The sequence below is a fragment of the Buteo buteo genome, chromosome 19, assembly GCF_964188355.1.
Source record: "Buteo buteo chromosome 19, bButBut1.hap1.1, whole genome shotgun sequence".
Taxonomy (NCBI): domain Eukaryota; kingdom Metazoa; phylum Chordata; class Aves; order Accipitriformes; family Accipitridae; genus Buteo; species Buteo buteo.
This window is the reverse complement of record NC_134189.1, coordinates 11923905-11942995: the sequence shown is the minus strand read 5'-3', so window position 1 is coordinate 11942995 and position 19091 is coordinate 11923905. Positions and strand designations below refer to the sequence as shown.

At 47.5% G+C, this 19091-nt stretch overlaps 1 protein-coding gene across 3 annotated transcripts; it reads right to left on the bottom strand.

The window, feature by feature from the left end:
• Nucleotides 1–3: 3 nt before the first annotated feature.
• On the bottom strand, nucleotides 4–19044 carry DDX11 (DEAD/H-box helicase 11). Of its 3 annotated transcripts, none has more exons than XM_075051035.1 (26): nucleotides 18795–18972; nucleotides 18338–18574; nucleotides 17883–17969; nucleotides 16120–16277; nucleotides 14952–14997; nucleotides 14301–14408; nucleotides 13651–13738; nucleotides 12961–13163; nucleotides 12229–12381; nucleotides 12079–12125; nucleotides 11220–11299; nucleotides 9879–9923; nucleotides 9690–9757; nucleotides 9102–9140; nucleotides 8497–8620; nucleotides 7804–7941; nucleotides 7226–7338; nucleotides 5917–5989; nucleotides 5434–5537; nucleotides 4500–4649; nucleotides 2476–2544; nucleotides 2197–2297; nucleotides 1690–1774; nucleotides 1108–1183; nucleotides 773–927; nucleotides 4–648 (listed from the first exon to the last, which is right to left on the bottom strand). In XM_075051035.1, the coding sequence occupies exons 1-26, from the start codon at nucleotides 18945–18947 to the stop codon at nucleotides 619–621; spliced, it is 2730 nt and encodes a 909-aa protein (XP_074907136.1). In that variant the 5' UTR covers nucleotides 18948–18972; the 3' UTR covers nucleotides 4–618. The 3 variants fall into 3 exon arrangements, with proteins under 3 accessions (XP_074907136.1, XP_074907137.1, XP_074907138.1); XM_075051036.1 differs by having other exon boundaries at nucleotides 5–648; nucleotides 7804–7938; XM_075051037.1 differs by lacking the exon at nucleotides 4–648 and adding an exon at nucleotides 1279–1343 and having other exon boundaries at nucleotides 792–927; nucleotides 18795–19044.
• Nucleotides 19045–19091: the final 47 nt, after the last annotated feature.

The window sequence follows — 19091 nt, the reverse complement described above, 5'->3', positions numbered from 1 at the left end:
GAGCAATCCTGTGCTTAAGCATGAGCAAAGAAGTGCTGCACTATATTATGGCCATATCTTTATTCCTGTTGAAAGAATGAACTGCTGCTTTAATCTATTGACTGCTTGAAGCAAGGTAGAAAGAAGGGGATAAGAAATGTTACCTATAGCTGCCCCATGTCTTACCAGTCTGACTGTGTAATTACAACATGACACAAACTAATGGCCTGATAGTTCACAATTCTTGTGAAAAGCTCTGTATTTTCATTGGTCATCAAGCCCCCTACACTTGGTTGTTGATGGGAAAAGGCAGCTATATGTGTTCAGTCAAAATAATTATACTCCCCATACTTAAGTGTTTGGGTTGAAAATATTTAATCAATTTAAATAAAACCTTAACAGCTGTAAACAAATAGGAACCTGCCTCAGACCTACAACCAGTTTCCCTCCTGGTTATGGTGCTGAAGGCTGCCTTACCATCATAGCGCTCAGATACTGAACAGCAAACATCCACAAAGGAGGCAGAAGGTGGAGATGCACAAACTCCCTGGTACAGTAAAGCAGGAACTTGTGTTGCTTTGGGTGTTCTTCAGAGGTGTAGCTCACAGAGTTGACCTACAGCCTGTTCTCTGGTCCACATCACAAAGCATCCGATTTCCCTCGATGGAACTAGGAACACACAAACCCAGACAGTTTGTCCCTGGCCTTACTCTAAAGTGAAAGTTTGAGAAAAGTACAGATGAGTACAGTGGGAAACAGTTTTGGTAGCAGTACATAAGATACAAGTTCTGACCTTTCTTAACTCTGCAAAAGCTGATCCAAAGGCAGGTTTCACCTGGGTTCTCTCCCTGATCCACTGCGGCAGTTTGTTAAAGATGGCAGGGCGTGCGTACCTGTGGTCCAGGAGCAGGATGCTTGCAAAGTCCTTCTGATGGCGAATGGCTCTGCCTGTACAGAGTGTACAACCACATTAAAATGGCCCACTCAGGTGTTTGTTCTCAGGCAAGGAAGCTCAAGTTCCCGTCATCTGTACTTAGACTGATTGGTAATGCATCCTTTTTCCCACCCTCCTACTTCAGTGCAGTCACATTTCATATCCCCCAGCCTGTCCAAGGAAGGATGAATTACCTATTGACTGGTTTACTGCCTTCATGCACAGGTTTTCAATCAGCACTCTGCTAGGTGCCTGGCCAGCAGCTCTGGGCTGGAAAGGAGAGATAGGTAAGACTGAACATGAGGCAGATGTGAATCAAAGTAGGGAATCTTAATGACAAAAGTAAGTGAAGCAAATGCTTTTACCCCTGCTGAGTGAGTGGGTGGCCAAGCAGACCCCAAGCTGAGAGTAGGGAGGGACAGAAGAAAGCCTGCAGTCAGAAAACTCTGTTGAGCATTCACAAAGAGCCAGCCCAAGGCCGTTGAAGGCAGCAAACTTGTACCCATCTGCCCAGTTCCCCTTGGAACTCAGAGTTCCCAGCGAGCCCCAGTGGTGTTTCCCTCCACTAAGCTGCTTCCCTGTATTTAGGGCCACCTGTACACATGCAGTGTGGAGAGGGCTGTGCTCTTGATACTATACAGTCTGGGAAATGAGGGCAAGCTCAAAGGAAAAAAAAAAAAAAACAACCTTCGAAGGCAGCCCTGGGACTCACATACTGGGAGGAAAGTTAATACTAAAAAGCAGAAGTGAAACAAGCAGAGGCGTGTCTCTGTTACCAATGTTTTGTCGAGCCAAGTCATTTTTTCCTGGAGCTCTGGAGATTTAATGTTGGGGTAAGGCATTCCCACCATAATCACACACCTGCAAGGGATAAGGGAGGACTGCATTATTCTTAATGTCTCATCCTAGAGCACTTTGCCAATAGACTGATAAATTAGAGGTCAGTGCACCCCTGAAAGACAGCCAGCCCTGAAAACCAAAGGCGGCAATAAAGCACAGCAGTCTGACAAGCGCATTCTGAAAGGAAAGCCGCAGAGGGATTCAGGGTGCCAGAACAAGGTATTATCTAGCACAGCAAACCTAACTGCATTACTCACATGAAAAATAGTCTGGACAAGTGGCTTTTATACCACCCAGCAGACTTGGTCCTGTTGGTTTAAGCATCAGCCCAAGCCATGCGCTCCCCAGGATTTTCTATTTATGCAAATACTGACATGTCCATCCCACTTGGAGTCACCACACCGCAAGCCCAGTGCTCACCTTCCAAGGAACAGCCACCTTACCTTCCCAGGTCATCGGAGAAGTTGATCCCTTCACTCATTTTGCCTCCAACTACAGAAAGCAGCAGGGCCCCTGTCATCTGTCCTCCTGCCTGGCTGCAGCGCTGCAGAAGAGGGACCAGCAACTTAAACTAGAGTAGGGAAGATCTCTGTGCTTCAGAAACACTCCCACACCTGGGCTAGAGCCCTCTTTCCTTGTTAAAAGCTGCAATGCCCCCTTTAGCAGCACTCCCATACGCAGTTGGGATGCCACACTTTCACCAGTCTGCCAGCTCAGCTTACCTTTATGCACTTGGCATATTCCACCAGCACCTGCTCAACCTGGTTGGCGTTCCTAGGCTCCTGAAAGATCTGTCATAGGCACAGTGCATCAGTTGCAGCAACAGGAAGCAGTTTAAAGAAAGCAAATCATTTTACTCTCATGCCATTAAACAGCACATGGAACTAAGATTAGGAAAGGGCAAATTGCATGAAAAACCAACTTGACCAGCACCTTTCCCCTCCACTCTGGAAACGTGCTGCGTGCTCACTACAGCACTTTCAACTGGGCTCTGAAGGGAGCAGCAGCTGCTCCTGCCCCTCCAACATTCCCTTTCAGCTTTGGCATACTTGTCTAATTCTGCAAGAAGTTACAAGTAATCCAAGAGCTGAAAGGCAGGAAAGCAATGTGCACCTCTTGCACCTATGAATAGATGTCCAGCGGAATGAGGAGACCCTCCAGCTGCAAGATCTTGGAGGGCAGTGGCAGGACCAATCAATTCAAATCACCAGTTAATTCCAAGTAATAGCTCCCCTTGTCCAGTGAATAAATTAGTTTTCTATGCAAAGCATACATAAAGTAATATTTCTTTATGTTATTTTAGCATGCCTAATTAGTTACTGAAAGCGCCTGCAGTTAATTAAGCTGCATTTTGATAGATGCTGCACCTTGGCCTAAATCACAAGTTGTTTTCCTAGTAAACAAGAGGTACATCTGTCTTTCCTGTGACAGTAGAGAACCTAAAGGATGTATTTTCTCTCGGTTAGCAAGAAGCACTATCAAATTTTACCAGCCAGAATCAGTCTTCCAGTAGAAAAATAACTGGCAATTAATTACAAATATAAGTCAAAACTGTTTAGCTTATTAAACAGTAGCTATTTAATCCTCTGACTGCAGTTAATTTTCCCTGTGTAATTTATATATAATTTCAGTGTGATCTCACCACAGCCACCTCAGGAAAGACTTTAACCTTCCTCTGCTATGATACGATCTTGTGTGTGGGCAGCTGAAAGTCACACTTGCTGCACTTCTACCAAATTGCTTTGCTAATGCATATCCAATTTGCTGGAGACTGCAAAGGCCAAACAAGAACAAATCAGAGTTGAAAGGTAGAGCAAGCTGTGTGCTTGTGGCACAAAGCCTTGGAGGCACCAGGCAGACCCTGACAGAACACACCTGAAAGGCACTATGAGTGATAGCTGTACAAACACATGGAGAAGCTGAAGCATAATGCTTCCACCACAAAAACCTACAGGCAGATCCACATGCCAGAATGCCTGCACCAAGGGCTGTGAAATATCTGGGACTGTGCTCTCCTAATCCATGTGGTAAGTTATTTAGCTTTTGATAAATGGAAATCACAGCCAGGGTATACGTAATGCTTTTTTTTTTTTCCCCTGGCACATGATCCAAGATCTCTGCTCCACACCCTGAGACAGTCAGACTGCCTGACCATCAATACTCAACCTTCAAATACTTGAGAGTCATTGCAAAAATTTTACATTTGCAGTGATGTCCCTATTTAATGTTTCTCACCACTTCTTCAGCAGGAGTCACCACTGCTAGTCTTTAAATTCTCATCTCGGCACTTCTACCAGAAAAAAACCCCACCATTTGTCCTATGAACTGCAGTCTGGTCCCACTCTGCCTAGCCCTTAGTTGTGTTGGTCTGTGTTCAAGGGAGACATAGCTGAGCCTGGAAAAAACAGACTCCCTGTAAGAGAACCTGAACAGCCCCCCAGCCACATGGGAACAAGCTTGCTGGCTATGGAAAGCAAAGATTGTCTCCCCCATGGCCACTACACAGACTGTGCACTTAAAGAATCTATAGCTGCATTTAATCTAATTTAGACCCCAGCTCAGTGATCAGCCGCCCGGGAAGTATCATTTATTCATTACTGGAGGGACTGGCTAGATAAACATCCGCTCTGCTCTGCTGTGCAGAATATGAGAAAAACTCAGCAAGAGAGGCCTGTAATGCATAGATAATTGTTTGATTTTTGAAACCTCCATTTAAAGTACCAACTGCCCCTGGCTGCACAATTACCTTCTTCTTAGTTGCCAGGCGGGTGAGCAGCCCCGTCTTCTCCCAGTGTGCATACACCTGCTTCTCATATTCATAGGAGGGGAAGAAGCACACCACACCCCCTGGGACCACGTTGCACAGGTTGCAAAGGATTCGACCTGTCTCATCCATCTGCAAGAGAGACAAGAGCATATTGCAGCTGACAGGAGCTCCAGCTAACGCCACTCCAATTCCGTGCTCAATCCCAGAATCACACTTTCCCTATGACATGCCTTAGGGGAGGAAAAACGTGGGAAACCTGCCAGGTCTAAGAGAGCTCTCTAGGGGAGCTGGGCATCACCAAAAAGCTCTTCACAGCTTGGCCTCTCCTCCTAATCCAGGGTTTCTGTTACTGCTGTGGAGCAGTGGTCATTCAGGAAAGGAGGGTTTATGTCCATGGTCCCAGTGGATGGGACCTGTCACACTAGAACAGGTGTGGAGAGCTAGCTAGCACATCTGGTGGAAATTCAGCAGGGGCAGAGCAGATCTGGTGTCTGGCCTTGAGTGCTTAGTGGCCCACCAAAGAAAGAATGAAAAAGGGCAGAAAGATCTGCTGCCGCCCCTATGGCTTGGGCTGCACTCTGCAGGTCTGCCACATTCCACTGTCACTGAGCCCTTCAAACTGTGAAGCAGAGTCAGAAATCTCCTTCTGATGCCCAGCACACAAACGCAGGATCTCGGTACAGCCAAACGGAGTTGCTAGCATTCCTCGTCTCTGAGCAGGTAGCTCAAAACCCCTTTTGCTGCTACTCTTTCCCAATTACTTGGCAATACACCTGCTTCAAATCCTATGGATTTCCCTTGCCATGGCTTTTGCTCAGCCCACCTTTCAAACAGAGAGCACACTGTCCTACAAAACACAAGCATGTGAGGCAAAAAAGAGATACCAAGGAAGGGAAAAAAAGGAAAGACTGACCATCTGAGGCAGGTCTCTCTTCTGGTAGGTAAACTCCAGCTGCTGGTTGGAAGGACCACTGCAGAGGATTATGGGTAAAATGTTTTCTGGAGGAATCACATGTCCTAGAAACAAAAAACAAAGTAGTGAGAGTCAACATCACTGCTGTTGGCACAAATCCCACTAGCTCTTCAGCTTTACCTGTGTGCAGCGACAGAGGCACACGTTTGCCTGGCTAAGGCAAAGTGCCTAAGTCACTCGGCTGCTCTGACTTCCATTCCCTGAGCCCCTGGGAAGAAGGCACAGCACGCTGCCTGCTGATGCTGGCCAAGACCGCTGAGGAAGCTCAGAGTGGAGGGGAACTAGCATGGCACCCCTTTGCTGCCATGACTTCTGGGAAAGATGCCGTGTTGCTTAGAGCGCTGACAAAACAGCACCAAAGTGCAACACTTGGGTCTCGCAGAGACCGATGATGACCCCTCCCTGCCACCCCGGCACACTCACCGCAAGAGAACTCCACCACACGCGCAGGGTCCACACCAGCGCAGGACAGCAACTGCTCTCGGAAATCAGCCACCTACGAACCAGAAGCCGAAGAGGGGTAAAGTACCAGCGTCCCAAAAGACGCCGCATCAGCCACGCTGCTGCTGCTCCTGGAGCACCAGCGGCGAGGCAGGGAGAGCGGGTCAGCTCCCTCCGGTGGGCTGCCGGCCCGGGGCAGACGGGCTCCCTCCGTGATGAGAAAATCAAGGGCGTGCGAGCGCTGAGCGCGCAAGCCCGGGCTGGGAGGCGAGCTGGAGCCTGGGGCGCGGAAGGAGGAAGGGCCGGCGTAAACCCCTCAAGGTCTGCCATGGCCCGCGGCCGCCGCTGAGCGCAGAGACCCCGGCCCGGCCACCCTCCGCCAAGGCCGGGCTGGACCCGCAAGCTGGCCCGAGCACAGCGGGCGGCGTGAAGGGGGCGGGGGGGGCTCCCCTTCCAGGGCCCGCCGTGGCCCTGCTGCACAGGGCGGGTCCCCTGCCTGGAACCAGCCAACCTCCCTTGGCGCAGCGGGCTCCAATTTCGGACTTTCCCCAGGCCCCAAAACCCGTTACCGCGACTCCCAAGCGCCGCACAGACCACAGGTTGGACTGCAACTACATCCCCTCTCCCAGGTGCAGTCTGAAGGGTTCAAAGCTGGAAGGGCAGCCTTCCAGAAGGGAGGTCCTGCGCTTCACACCCTCCTTCCCCCCGTTGTCACCACAAAAGCAAAGAGGAAATCTCAGGACATTCGTGCCCAGGAACAGGATAAACGTAACTAGCTGGGATGCCTGACACGCCCCACTGCATCTCTACATCACAGACACGCTTGTCTCTTAGGCACTAAACCAACAGGAGAGGGATGATAAGCTGCCTGCCACCATACCAACACTGAAGTGTTGATTTTTCTGAAAGATCCCCTATGGGATGGTCCCTGTGGGATCCCTGTCCGGTTACAAGGTCAGATGTTTTTACAAGGTCCTCTGACTACTACCTGTGCTAGTTCCAACCTACCACGAGCTCAGCCTCAGCCTATATTGTCCTGAGAAAGGCTGGCAAGGGCAATCCTGCCCTTGCACCTACAACTTTTTGTACAAACAGGCAACATGACACCTCATGCAGGGAAATCGTACAGGGAGATAAAAAGGTAGGTAGGAGAGGTCTTTTCCCACACACACCATGGGAAGTGAGAAGAGCAGCACATCCCAGTGAGGCCAAGCTGCTATCTTTCCGTGCCTGCTTACAGAAAGCACCAGAGACCTCCCAACACCTCAGCATAGCATCCTTATTCCCTCACCGGCTGCATGGTGCCCCCAGCAATGATTACAGCACGGCATTCTTCCACCACCTTGGCGAAGTGGACAGCTGGATTCAGCAAGAGGAATTTGAGGCTGCTCTGACCAACTGTGCCTGGGAAAAGGAGATAAACAGCATCAGGAGCTAGCGGTGACACACACTCAGGGATATAAGAGATTCTCCCTCCTGCTCTGGGCACTCTGGCAGGTCCCCACCTCTCAAAGCAAGGACTTGCTATTCAACACTGCCAGAAGCAGCAGCAGGTAACACCAGCCTGGAGGTTACCTTCTGCTTCCAAATCTTGCTGCAGCCATAGAAAAGACGCAGTAAATTGCAAGACAAAAACTGACATCCAAAGTGGGAGCAGAGCTCTGCAAAACCTGGCCCCAATGCCCTTGGTTAAGAATTCCTTGGGTTCATGAGTATCCTCAGACAGACCAAGCCTGCTAACCTGCATCACAGACACCATGGATATATTGCTGCAGGCTTCCCCCAGGCTCAAGATCTCCTCCCTCACTGCTAGTGAAGCATCCTGCTTGCAATTCCTGCCACCTCCCCCCAGCTTGCCCTTTCCAGTACCTTGCCTGCTGAGAATGACTCTGCCATCTTGGTTTGCATTTGTGAGGGCTGAGAGAAATCCTTCAATTTGCATCAGTGGAGAGGCAGTTCGGAGCTGCTCATTCTCAGCCTCCATGGGAGGGATCTGGGGAGCACCTGCTGGCCCAAAGAGAAAAGGAGAGGCAGGCAACTTAGGCCACACTTCTGAAGACAGGGACTAAGCACAAAACATAGATGGGTCCTTTCTACAGGAACATGATACCTAGTCTACATATGCAGGCAGAGAGCAAAGACCCAATAAAGGAGAGAACCCAAATTCTGTCTCATTGCCAGGGGAAAAAAAAAAAAAAAAAAAAAAAAAAAAATAGATCTGGGTTTCATAGCTGGCAACACTAAACAGAGCTACCCATGGTAGTTCTGGTCCCAGAGCCAGCAGGTCACAGCAATGCAAAGTTTGAGTGCGTTCAGTGTAAACATGGAATCGCATCATCATTCAGCTTGGAAGGGACCTCAGGAGATCATCTAATCATATGTATAGTTGCCTAGGTCGTCTACTTAGATATATCAAAAAACATCTGTGCAGGAGAGCTTCTGGAGTCTCTCTTTCTTCAGATCTCTTCAAATGTGCCTCCCCCCTTTTCTCATGCAGACAGATACAGGTTCCACATCCTCACTTTGTCTGCAGATACACAAGTGGAGGATGTCTGAACTCACCCTCTTTATCAGATCCTTGCTGGAGGGTCAGAAGAAAGTTCTGCAAACCAGCCAATTTCTGGTTCTCCTTGTTGGTCTTCACAGCTGCGGCAGGGCCTCCATATCGCTCCACAAACCCAAAAAGCTGCCAAGCAAAAGCCAGAAGGACTAAGACTACCAACAGCAGGAATCAGGCAAGATAAAAACGGGTTTGCTGGCCTGCCACAAATAAAGCTCCTTGGTAGGTGTTCACAAACCAGCCCAATCAGAATCTATCAGCACAGACCAGAGCTCCCATTACTTTCCTCCACCCATTGAATCAAAACCAAAACAAGGCTTTGATGTTTGTTCCTCCAGTTCAGTGCAGCCTACCAGGCTGGCAGGTTTGAGGCCAAGCAGCACAGAATTAGCACCCACTGGAATACTGTGGTACACCATGTTGTATGTTTCTTTGCTGTATAAGCAAAAGGTAATCTGCCTATAGAGTGCTTTTTGCAGGAACCATTTTGCTTGCAGAGCAGGTAGAGAAGACAAGCTCCCACCCCAGCTGCTGCATCTTCCACTTCAAATTCAATGTGTGAAACAGCATTTGAACGCTGTTGACCATAAAGCCTCAGGGGCAGTACCTTCCTACTGATGAGGCTCTTCTCGCAGTAACGCTGAACCTGTTGGAGGAAGACAGAAAAATGAACTGGCATTCAGCATCCCTTCTCCCATCCTGCTGCCCTTGATCCCTGTCCAGCAGGGATATCACTTGCTGTTCTTGCTGTGTTCTTGGGGAGGGGTGCACAGTTCTTCATGAGCGTTGCCTCCCAGACAACAGTTCATTACAAAGGCATTGCTTCCAGAATGGAAACACACTGTGTTTAGGTGCTATGTTTGGAGGTTCGAGGGATGGGTTAGGTTACTGGAATAGTATAGTTACTTCATCCTCAACCCTTACGGTTTAGCTTTGCCTACACACAGCCTCTGCACTCATACATGTTTAATTACTTGCTTCCCTCTACCCCAAGACCACCTATCCAGCTTTAATGCACTGTTAACTAGACAGCAGCAGAAGAGATCTATACATTGGGGAGCCAGGGAGAATCTGCTAGAAAGCAGATTCTGCCATGTGGGCCTTGGCTCTACTTCCAGCTCTCAAACACACTTCCTGATAACCTTGAACCAGTCACCACCACCTGTGCCCTAGCAGACAATGATGTTTGCATTACCTTGAAGAGATTGATATTATCAATCTGGCTCTGAAATAGAAAGTCATTGATGGATTTTAGCACTGTCCCTGAAAGAAAAGGGAGGAAAGGAGAAAAAAAATATTAGCTGCTGGGCCTGCAGCCCCTTGCTGCCCACACTCATGTCCCTGACTGATGGCTGCATACCCGAGATGTTCACTCCAGTCTTACCTGTTTGGGAAACTGCCTGACAGCTAGGATTTTGGTTCACGTTACCTGTAAAACATGAAACTGATTCAAGGAAGGCTTATAATGGGTCTGTCTCAAAATTAAGCAAGAGACTAACAACTGAGCTGAAAGAGACACTGCACCAGGACAAAAACCAAGAAATAACTATACATCTGCAAAATGTAGCTATATACAGACAAAACATCAGCTCCTGCTCAGTTTTCATTTCCCCTGTAGGGCAGCCCTACATTGTAGGACAAGTGTGCTGCTGCATCCTAAGAAACACCACCTACATTCCTTCTGTAGCAGAGGCAGCAGGTAGGGTGGGTGCATACAAATGCTCACACACTATGTAGTCATCATGCTGCAAAGATGAAGGGACAGGGACTGCAATGCATCCATCACCCCTCCTCAATGCAGCAGCAGGGAGCTGGGAGGCGCATAGGCTGGCAGGCGACTGGGAAGAGGGGAAAACCTGAGGACAGCTCCATGCCCAGACCCCGACAGCCAGAACAGGATTAATTGCTGCCAATCACTGCGTTTTATGTCCTAGTGTTTAACACCCACCTCACATCTCACTTTTGCAGCCTCAATCATGAAGCTGTACACAGGCTGCATTTTCTAATGAAAGCACTTAACTGAGTGTGGGGAAGAGTGGCAGGAACAGAGGGGGAAGAGAAGTATACATTTGAGAGAAAGGCAGAGAGCACCACCAGGACCCTGCCCCAAAAAGCTGCATTTCCACTGGGCAAGGAGGAAGTTCTTTATGAACTTATGACAGGCTGTCCTGAAGATACACTGAGGTCTAGCAAACGAATCATTAGAGGAAAGAAGCCCTGCAAATTCCACTGGATTTGAAATCACAGCAAAATAAAATTATCTCACAAGGAAAGGCACCACTCAAGAAAGATTCGTTCTGCAGAGGCATGCCTGACACAGGTAGAAGCCTTGCTACCAGATGACCCAGCAGATTTATTCTGTGCAGCTCTTGTGCTGTCCTGATCACTGTCACACATCTGCTGTATTCCTCACTTAGCACCCTACTTTGTCCCCACTCAAATCAGATCTGAAAACCACATAGAAAGAGAAGGAAACTGCCTCTACCAAGCTACAATGTCATCTGCCGCTCCTCAGCTAGTCAAAGAGAGGGGTTCAGGCAGACACCAGTCAACATCCCCACGTTAGAAAACAGCCTGAGAATTAAAATTTCTGCCATCTGAACCTATACATGAGCAACACTTCCCCACAGTCTCTGCAGAGGGGGAAGGGGGACAGTGCCCTGAGGAAGCACCAACTAGCTCAGAGCCTATCAGCATCCCTGGAGACAGAAATAGGTTTGCTTACCTCCCAGCATGGCCACAAACCGCTCCAGCAAATACAGGATCTGCTTAATGTACATCAAGTTCTTTGCCTTCAAACGTTTCCTATGAAACATGACACAAGTATTAGGCCCCAAAACATATTCAGGGAGTAACTCAAGCAGCTGAGCTGCAGAAGCAAAAGCACCTGAACTCCCCTTCATTTGGGGGAGACAGGAACCGAGAATGATTTCTTCAGGCTCAATCTCCCTGTTTGTGACAGGGCATAGACCTCTGGATATCCTGCCTAAGGTCACCCCAGAACACTCACCCATGCACCCCACACTGTTCCTACCATTGCCTTTCTCCTCACATATTAGTTAGTTTGTTTATTACAATGGCAGTGATGCCTGAAGTCTCTGTTGCAGTAGTGCTCCACAAATTCAAAGTTATTAGCATTGAGCACAATAATCAACCACTGCAGGGATGACAAGACGCAGAGCCAAAAATCACATATAGCTTCCTCCTCCTCAGAGCTTACTGCCTCTGCCATGCCAGTCAGCACATGAAAGACTAAGGGGAGACATGAAAGACTGAATCTTTTGAAACCCTGCATCACAAAGCAGGAGCGATTAGAGGGAGATACTGGGAAAGGAACTGAGAGAATAAGGGAAAGCCAGAATCCTCAGGGTATCCCCCTTCTCACTGCTTAATACCAGACCCATGAGTCTGACTTAGACAGATTCTAGACAGAGATAACGAAGCAAGTGGCTTTTCATCTGCAGAAGGATTAATGCAAATAACTTTCCAGTGGGGAAAAGCAAGAAAGACCCTGCAGACATGAGACAAGCCATGGAATCCACACTGCCTGCCACTGTTGCGCTGTTTTCCTCTGAGATCCTCACCTGTATCGCTCCATGTACTGCAACAGCTGGGAATGGGCACAGCACAGCTACACAAACAGAAAAAGGAGCTGTTACTGCAAAGGAGTCAAGAAAGGGCGCTCTGCTGGATGCAGAGCTCACTCACGATTAACAGGCCAGACTATGACTCACCTGAGAGCCACTGACTTCCACACTATGGATACAGGTGATGGTGTCTATGAGGTTGTGGGCCTCATCAATGATTACGACCTGGTCCTTCAGCTTGATCCCAGCAGCACTCCTGGTAGGCTCATGCAAGAGCATCTGATAGGGCAGCACCACCAGCTACAGGAGAAGCACACACTGCCCTGATTCTAGCTCTAATCCTTACAAACTTAGGGCACTCCCCAACCACTCATTAAAGGCCCATATCAGATGGCCTCGCAGAATTCAGTCAAGTTACTTACTCTTATTAGGGGAAAGGTAGGAAGAGAGATAGGAACACATGCTTGAGAGAGGCATTGGGATGTAAGCTGAAGAGAAATCATTATGCTACAACTGCATATCAGTTCAGGTTACCTTCTGAATCTCCTCTGAAGCACTGAAAGCACGTCTTCCAATAGAGAACCAAGTAAGGAAGAAGAGCAGTGGCAAGAGCTAAGATTGCACTCATGCATCAGTATTGCCTCAGAGTTACTGAGCCTTTCAAGTATTTCAGAATGCTGAGACATACTCACAGCCTCCCTATTAACTTCAAATGGATATTCTCATTTTCCTTTGCTTTCTCAGCAAAACTACAGCTGACAGAAACACAGCTTATTTACAGACTCCCACAATATTGAGTAACAGTACTGGAGGGAGCAGGCAATTGGTTTATTCTTAGAGCTCCTGGCATTAATTCCGCTAAAAATATGTACACCTTACCTGAGCAGCAGGAATGGCGTATCGACTCCCATAATATGGGCAGGCTTTGGTCTCCCTTCCCAAAGCCACCAACTGCTCAATATCTTTCACTTCCACTAGAACTTCATCACGGAGAAACTGCATTTGCTCATAGGAATAAAACGGGCATACGGTGCGACTTGCACGTCTCTTCTTCCCTTCACTCTCTTCATCACTCTTCTTTTCTAACAGCAGAAATCAAAAGAAAGCTATGAGCAATACACACGATAGCCTAAAAAAAAAACATTTTGCAAAACCTGCTGGATTTCAAAGCAGGCTTTGTCATGTGTATTTTTGACCTATCATCTATTTAAAAATTATTCAGCAGTAACATTTCCATCTCCACAGTGGACAGTACTCTTGCCAGTTAGATTTAGCCACGTGACATTTTCCAACATTGCTAGTACCAAGTTACAAAGACAAGTATCATTCCGCAGCAGAAGTCTTGACCAACTTAAGACACTCAGAAAATACTCAGAAAAAGATGTCAGCATCCTAGCCTGGAGGTCAAGAAAAGTAAAAGCGCTGAGGATCTCTAGCTCTGCTCCTCCAACTTGCCATTTTCAAGCTCCTACCACCCTCTTGCTAGAGCCGACTGACAGTGCGCACTATCTCCAGACTCTCACACCAGTTTTATCAGCAATCGCTTCCCCAGGCTGGAAGTGTTCCTACCATGTTTGTTCTTTTGCATCTCCATGCAGCGGTCATTGATGAGCGAGAGAGCCCCCAAGCGTCGCACCTCCTCATTGACACATAGGTTCTTGGACATGCAAAGAGAGGAAGGTAGGGGGTCAATTAAGAACTGAGTGCTCCGTATGCACCCTTTGCTGTACAATAAAAGATTTCTTTAAAGCAATCTCAGGCCAGATTCTGAAATGGAAAAGTCTATCGGTCAGACATTGTGCATACTAACTGCTACAAATATGCTCGAAACCCATAAAAACTTAGCAAGGAGGAAAAAAATGAGAAAAGGTGCACTGAGATGGCTCACTGCTACACAGCAGCTTCTAAAAAGTGCTGCCAGAAGTAATACTAAGAGAAGCGCCTTCCCAGTGACTCAGACATCTGTAATATTCCACATCAGGAAAGGTAAAACAGACTTTTGCATTTACATCAAAGGTAGACGGCCAGAACAGAGCTCTCAGAAAAACGTACATCACACAGATCTGTGTCACAGATCCATGACTACTTTAGTTTTTCAATGGGAGATTCAGTCAATCCCTGAGATGCCTTCTGTGGTGTCACATCCACACACCTCCTCACAAAGTCTCTCACATTAAGTTAACATGCACTCTTGGTCCCTTATAAACAACACCACATACCTGCCTGGATCCCAAGGAGACCAGACGAGTGTCTTTGCCAAAAGGACTTTTTTGCACCTCACGCACAAACTGAGACAGCTGGGAGTGAGTGCGGCTGCAGTAGTAAATCTAAAATGAGGAAGAACAAAGGGAAGACAAGAGGAACATGGAAGCCAATCCCCTACCTACAACCAATCCTGCAAGGAAGAAGCCAAGCATCTCAACAAGGTTAATCTTGCTCAAGCCTTCAAAAATACAAGGGAAGGCACATGTTTGAGTGTCAGCTTACAACTGTTGAGGCCAACAGCCTTATCTTTGTTTTCTCCTATGCATTTGCCTTTGTTTCCATTTAATTTTCCAAAGTCCCCATAAAAACAGGGACTCACCATTGGAGAGTAATAAAAAACTGTTAGTTGCAGTGTACTTTTACAGCAAGCCACAGCAAAAATTCAGCAGCATTAGCAGAGCAAGCTGCTTAGGCAGCCAGTGTAGTCCAGAAGGAGATGAGCACAGCAGAACTGGTTGCTATTATCAACAAACTTGGCAATTCTTGGATGCTAGTTCCTAAATCCTTCTGTACTGCATGACTCTGGGAAGGGTGCAAGGAAGCCATAATTCTGCTCACTCCCACACTGTTCTATGAGGTGGCACTATTCACTCTCCTCATCTCACCTTAGTCACATGTTCCTCTTCCAAATCATCGTCATCTTCCTCCAGCCTAAGAAAAGAGAAAGCTCAGTTTCCTTTCAGCAGATCACTGACAGTTAGAATCAAATGATGCTCTACTACAAGACAGAGGTCTCAAAAGAGATGGTTATGTCATCTCAAGAAGAGCCTCAGATCTTAACTTGGGAGGTAAAAGAAAAATCAACTTTTTAAGAATAGTGTAAGTGTGCACAAATCAAGTCAAGCCCTCCTCTTTAAAAGAAAAATGTCTGTAGGGCTCTGTCTTTAGCAACTTCAAGAATTTATATTTTTTTCTTTTAAATCTGGGGCTTCTAAGCCCCAGGCATAAGCTAATCAGTGCTACACTATTCTTCGGTGAGCTTATTTGTTTATTTTTGTAAAACTTTCCCTTTAAAGACAATTTACCACCCTCAAGCTATTGCATAAAGAAAAGCTTCAGGAAGATATTTAGTTGCCATAGAGTTCCTCAAAGGCAACGGCAGTTTAATGTTTGATAAACTACATATAAACAAAGTAGTTAAGTGTTTTGCAATTTTTAAGGCAGAAGGCTCTGTCTAGATACTAATTAGTAAATTCGTATTTTAAATGTACTTGACTTTTCATGCTGAAGTATGGCTTCTGGCTTTCTGCATAAAGCAAATGTATGAGAGAGAAAAGTGTGTATGGGGTTTTCATGCTGAAGCTCAGTCTTCAGAAATGCGAACATGTCTCCCTTTAGCGTATCAAAAGATGCCAGTGCTAATCTGCAGGACTCATAGCTTCCTCTGATGCCCTGAGTGTGGTCTTGCTTTTCTAATGCAAGGAACTTGATCTCAAGTCATTCACTCAACATCCAGAGGCATTCTTTGGGAAAGCAGGCACGGATAAAGGCAGGACATTTGCCACACATTTTAAGAAAGACGCACTTTCTCAGAAAACACTTCAGGTCACTCTGATCAGTTTAACAAAAGCTTAAAAAAATGAAACAATAACACGCCCCCCAAAAAAACCCACCAAAACAAACACCCAGAACAACGACTACCTTACACAGCTTGAATGGGGGAGAAACTCCAGATGTGCACAATCACAGGTGAAATCTCTTTAATCAAGGCAAGTCAAAAATGATACAGAACATGTTTCCTTGGCATGGAACCCTCTCAGTCCCTGTCCTTACCCAGATACCACTTTCTTTTCTTCGTCACTCTCATATTCAGCAAGAATCAGCTCCTCCTCATTGTGATCCAGCTGCTCTAGAACATCCACCCCAGCTCCCTCTGAAAGAACCTCTTTGCTGAGCTGAAGAAGGTGCTTTGTCTCATCTTCCTCAGATCTCTGAAGGAAACACATCATCACATTATTTCTCATACAGAAAGAGAGGTATTGCTTTATGCCACGGACAGGTCAGAAGACAGCACAGTCCCCCACACGTAACACAGGGAATGGCTTGCTGGGTAAAACCCCAGCAGGACAAGCAAATGCACCAAGGGTGTCTGAAGCTGTTCAGCCCCACAGAAGGCAGCTGTAACCAACAACCAAAGAGTTGCCCTCACAGACATATACGAAGGGGAAATATAAAAAACCTTCTATGCAAAAAGCTCACTGAACTAATAGATCCTGAAATGACAATATTCATGTAATCCAGTATTAGTTGCTTAAAGCGGCCCATAAAAGATGTGTGCCTGAGAAAAAAGAGCGTGCAAATAAATGCAACCACACAAACATATAAAGACATAATCAAACACTCTGTCCACATTTAACTCAGCACCTATTTTAGAACACAGAGCACAAGACTCCTCTTGCTGTTTTTCTCTCCAGTTATGTGGTTCTTATTCTAGCAAACACAGGTCTACCCCTCTACAAAAATTCCATTAAACTGTTGAAGAATAGTTTTCTGATTAACTTTGTGTTCTAATAGAGAAGAGTTCATTTTTTCAATCTGAAAACAGTATTTTCCAATATCAATGAGTAGTTCTTTACCACGGCATTATGAAAAAATGCAGTTAGCGAGCACTACAGAGGAGATGAATCAGTTGCTTTTCCAAATCTCTATAGTATTTCTCTCATTTGCTTTCCTGTTTCTTGTCATGCTTCTCATTTTACATACTCTTCAACCTCTTAAGAGACAAAAGTTCTTTGTTCGATTTGTTTTTTATTTGCCATTCGCCTCTGAACCTTTGCTATTTCTGCCATACCCTTTTGACAGGAGTTGACCAAAACGTACCACAGCCCTCGAGATGGAGCACACTAGAAATGAATAGCCTGGCAACCTAACAAATCTGCCTGTTTGGGGACCTGAAGGGGGTATCTTTAAGAAGTTTGACTCACCATCAAAAAGCTCTTAGAGACAAGAGTACTGAGGCCAGTTCACCCATCTAACCGGCAGGAAAATATATCCGTGAACTTTTTGTATGTAGAAAAGAGACATTTCTGAACAAAACAATCACATTTGCAATGAAAGTAAAAAAATACAACCGCTCCCTAGTGGTGAGCAAAACACAACCAAAGCCTGACGTGGCTTTTTTGAGGGGGTCTTCCGTTCCCATGATCTTAATCACAATTCTACAGGTTTTATTCCAGAAGTACAGAGTGTTCACACATGCTCATAAAACAGACAGCTTTCAAAAAAAAAAAAAGTCCAAGTATTAAAGCTTTTAAAACAAAAGCAGAGGGCTAGAAGGCCATCAGAACACATGCCCTTTCTATCCACACACAAACATTGTCACAGGAAATTCTCTATGCACAAATTGTTTTTCACATCTGTATTTCAAAAAGAAAACTAATAAAAAATTCTGGATAGCCAATTTCAGCAACTTAATACAAAGGGCTCCCCAAACAGACAGGTTGGAAAATTCAGTGTGAAGTCGCAGACATAAGCAAGCATGAACAACACTCGAGGTAACCAAAACAGAAAGTTCTAATCTCTGCGAGGTAACTCACCTTCCTCTTGGCTGCATATTTTAACTGTATGTTATGGCGAATTTTCTCAAGACGATCTTCTCGCTTTTTCCTCCTGATCTGCTCTTCCTAAAATAAAGGGAGAGTGAAGGAAGGATGAAGAGTATTTAGACTTAAACCTTGGGTATAATTACTTTCTTATGCCCTGGGTATAGAAAAAAATTAACTCTGAAACAGAATTGTCAGTACACTGTCCCTTTCTCCTGGAGTGCACGCCTATTATAGATTACTATGTTCAGAGCAATATAGTTTTCTGTCTTACGCGACCCGCACGGCAACGCCTCGTCCCTCATAACTGAAACAAAGTCCTGTGAAAGACAAGGACCACCACCAAAGTCCGCCTCGCCTGTTTTTCCAATCATCACCCAGGACGTGAGCCTTTCTGACCCTCACGCCTCATTGTTTTACCCATCCTCTGCATTCGAGCGTTTCTCAACCTTTAGCCTGTCCACCACGTCCCGCTCTTCCTTCTTCTGCACAAAGGCCGTAACCCAGTCCGGTTCCCCGGCGGTGCCTCTGCTGTCTGGGGGTGCTGGCCCCGCTGGACTCAGCGCCTTCTTCCCCTCCTGCCCGCTCTCTGCAGGCGCCAGAAGTCGCGCCTCCTCCCGCTGCTTCTTCTCCTCGAAGTCTCGGAGCCAGGAGAGGGCCCCGCAGATAAGACTCAGTGACTTTCCCTGCCACAGAAAATAAAGACGACGAGGCTCCCGCGGCTGCCGCCACCGCCGACGCCCGCACGGCACCGCGCCCCTCCGCAGGGCCGACCCGCTCGGTGACGGACCCTCCGGAGCGGGGTCGGGCCCAGACCTGGCCCCTCTCCCCGGCCACCACCGTCCCTCCCCACCCAGCGGGGCCCTCCGTCCCTCCCGGGCCGCGGCGGCCGCCGTCCCGCCTCACCGTGCCCGTGGGGCTCTCGAAGATCCCGACGCGGCCAGCCTCCAGCGCGCCGTACAGCGCCGCCATGAACCGCTCCTGGATGAGGTAGGGCGTGTAGGGGAAGGGGAACCGGCCCCCCTCAGGGCCCGCCGCCGCCGCCGCCCCGCTTTCCATCCCGCCCGCCGCCGCCGCCCCGCTTCGAACCGAGCGCCGGAGACGCCCCGCCCCCTTCCCGTGACGCCCCGGTGACGGCCGGCGCCCAGCGGAAGGCCCGCACCTCCGCCGGGGGCGGCGGGCCCCGGACTGCGGGGGGAGGCC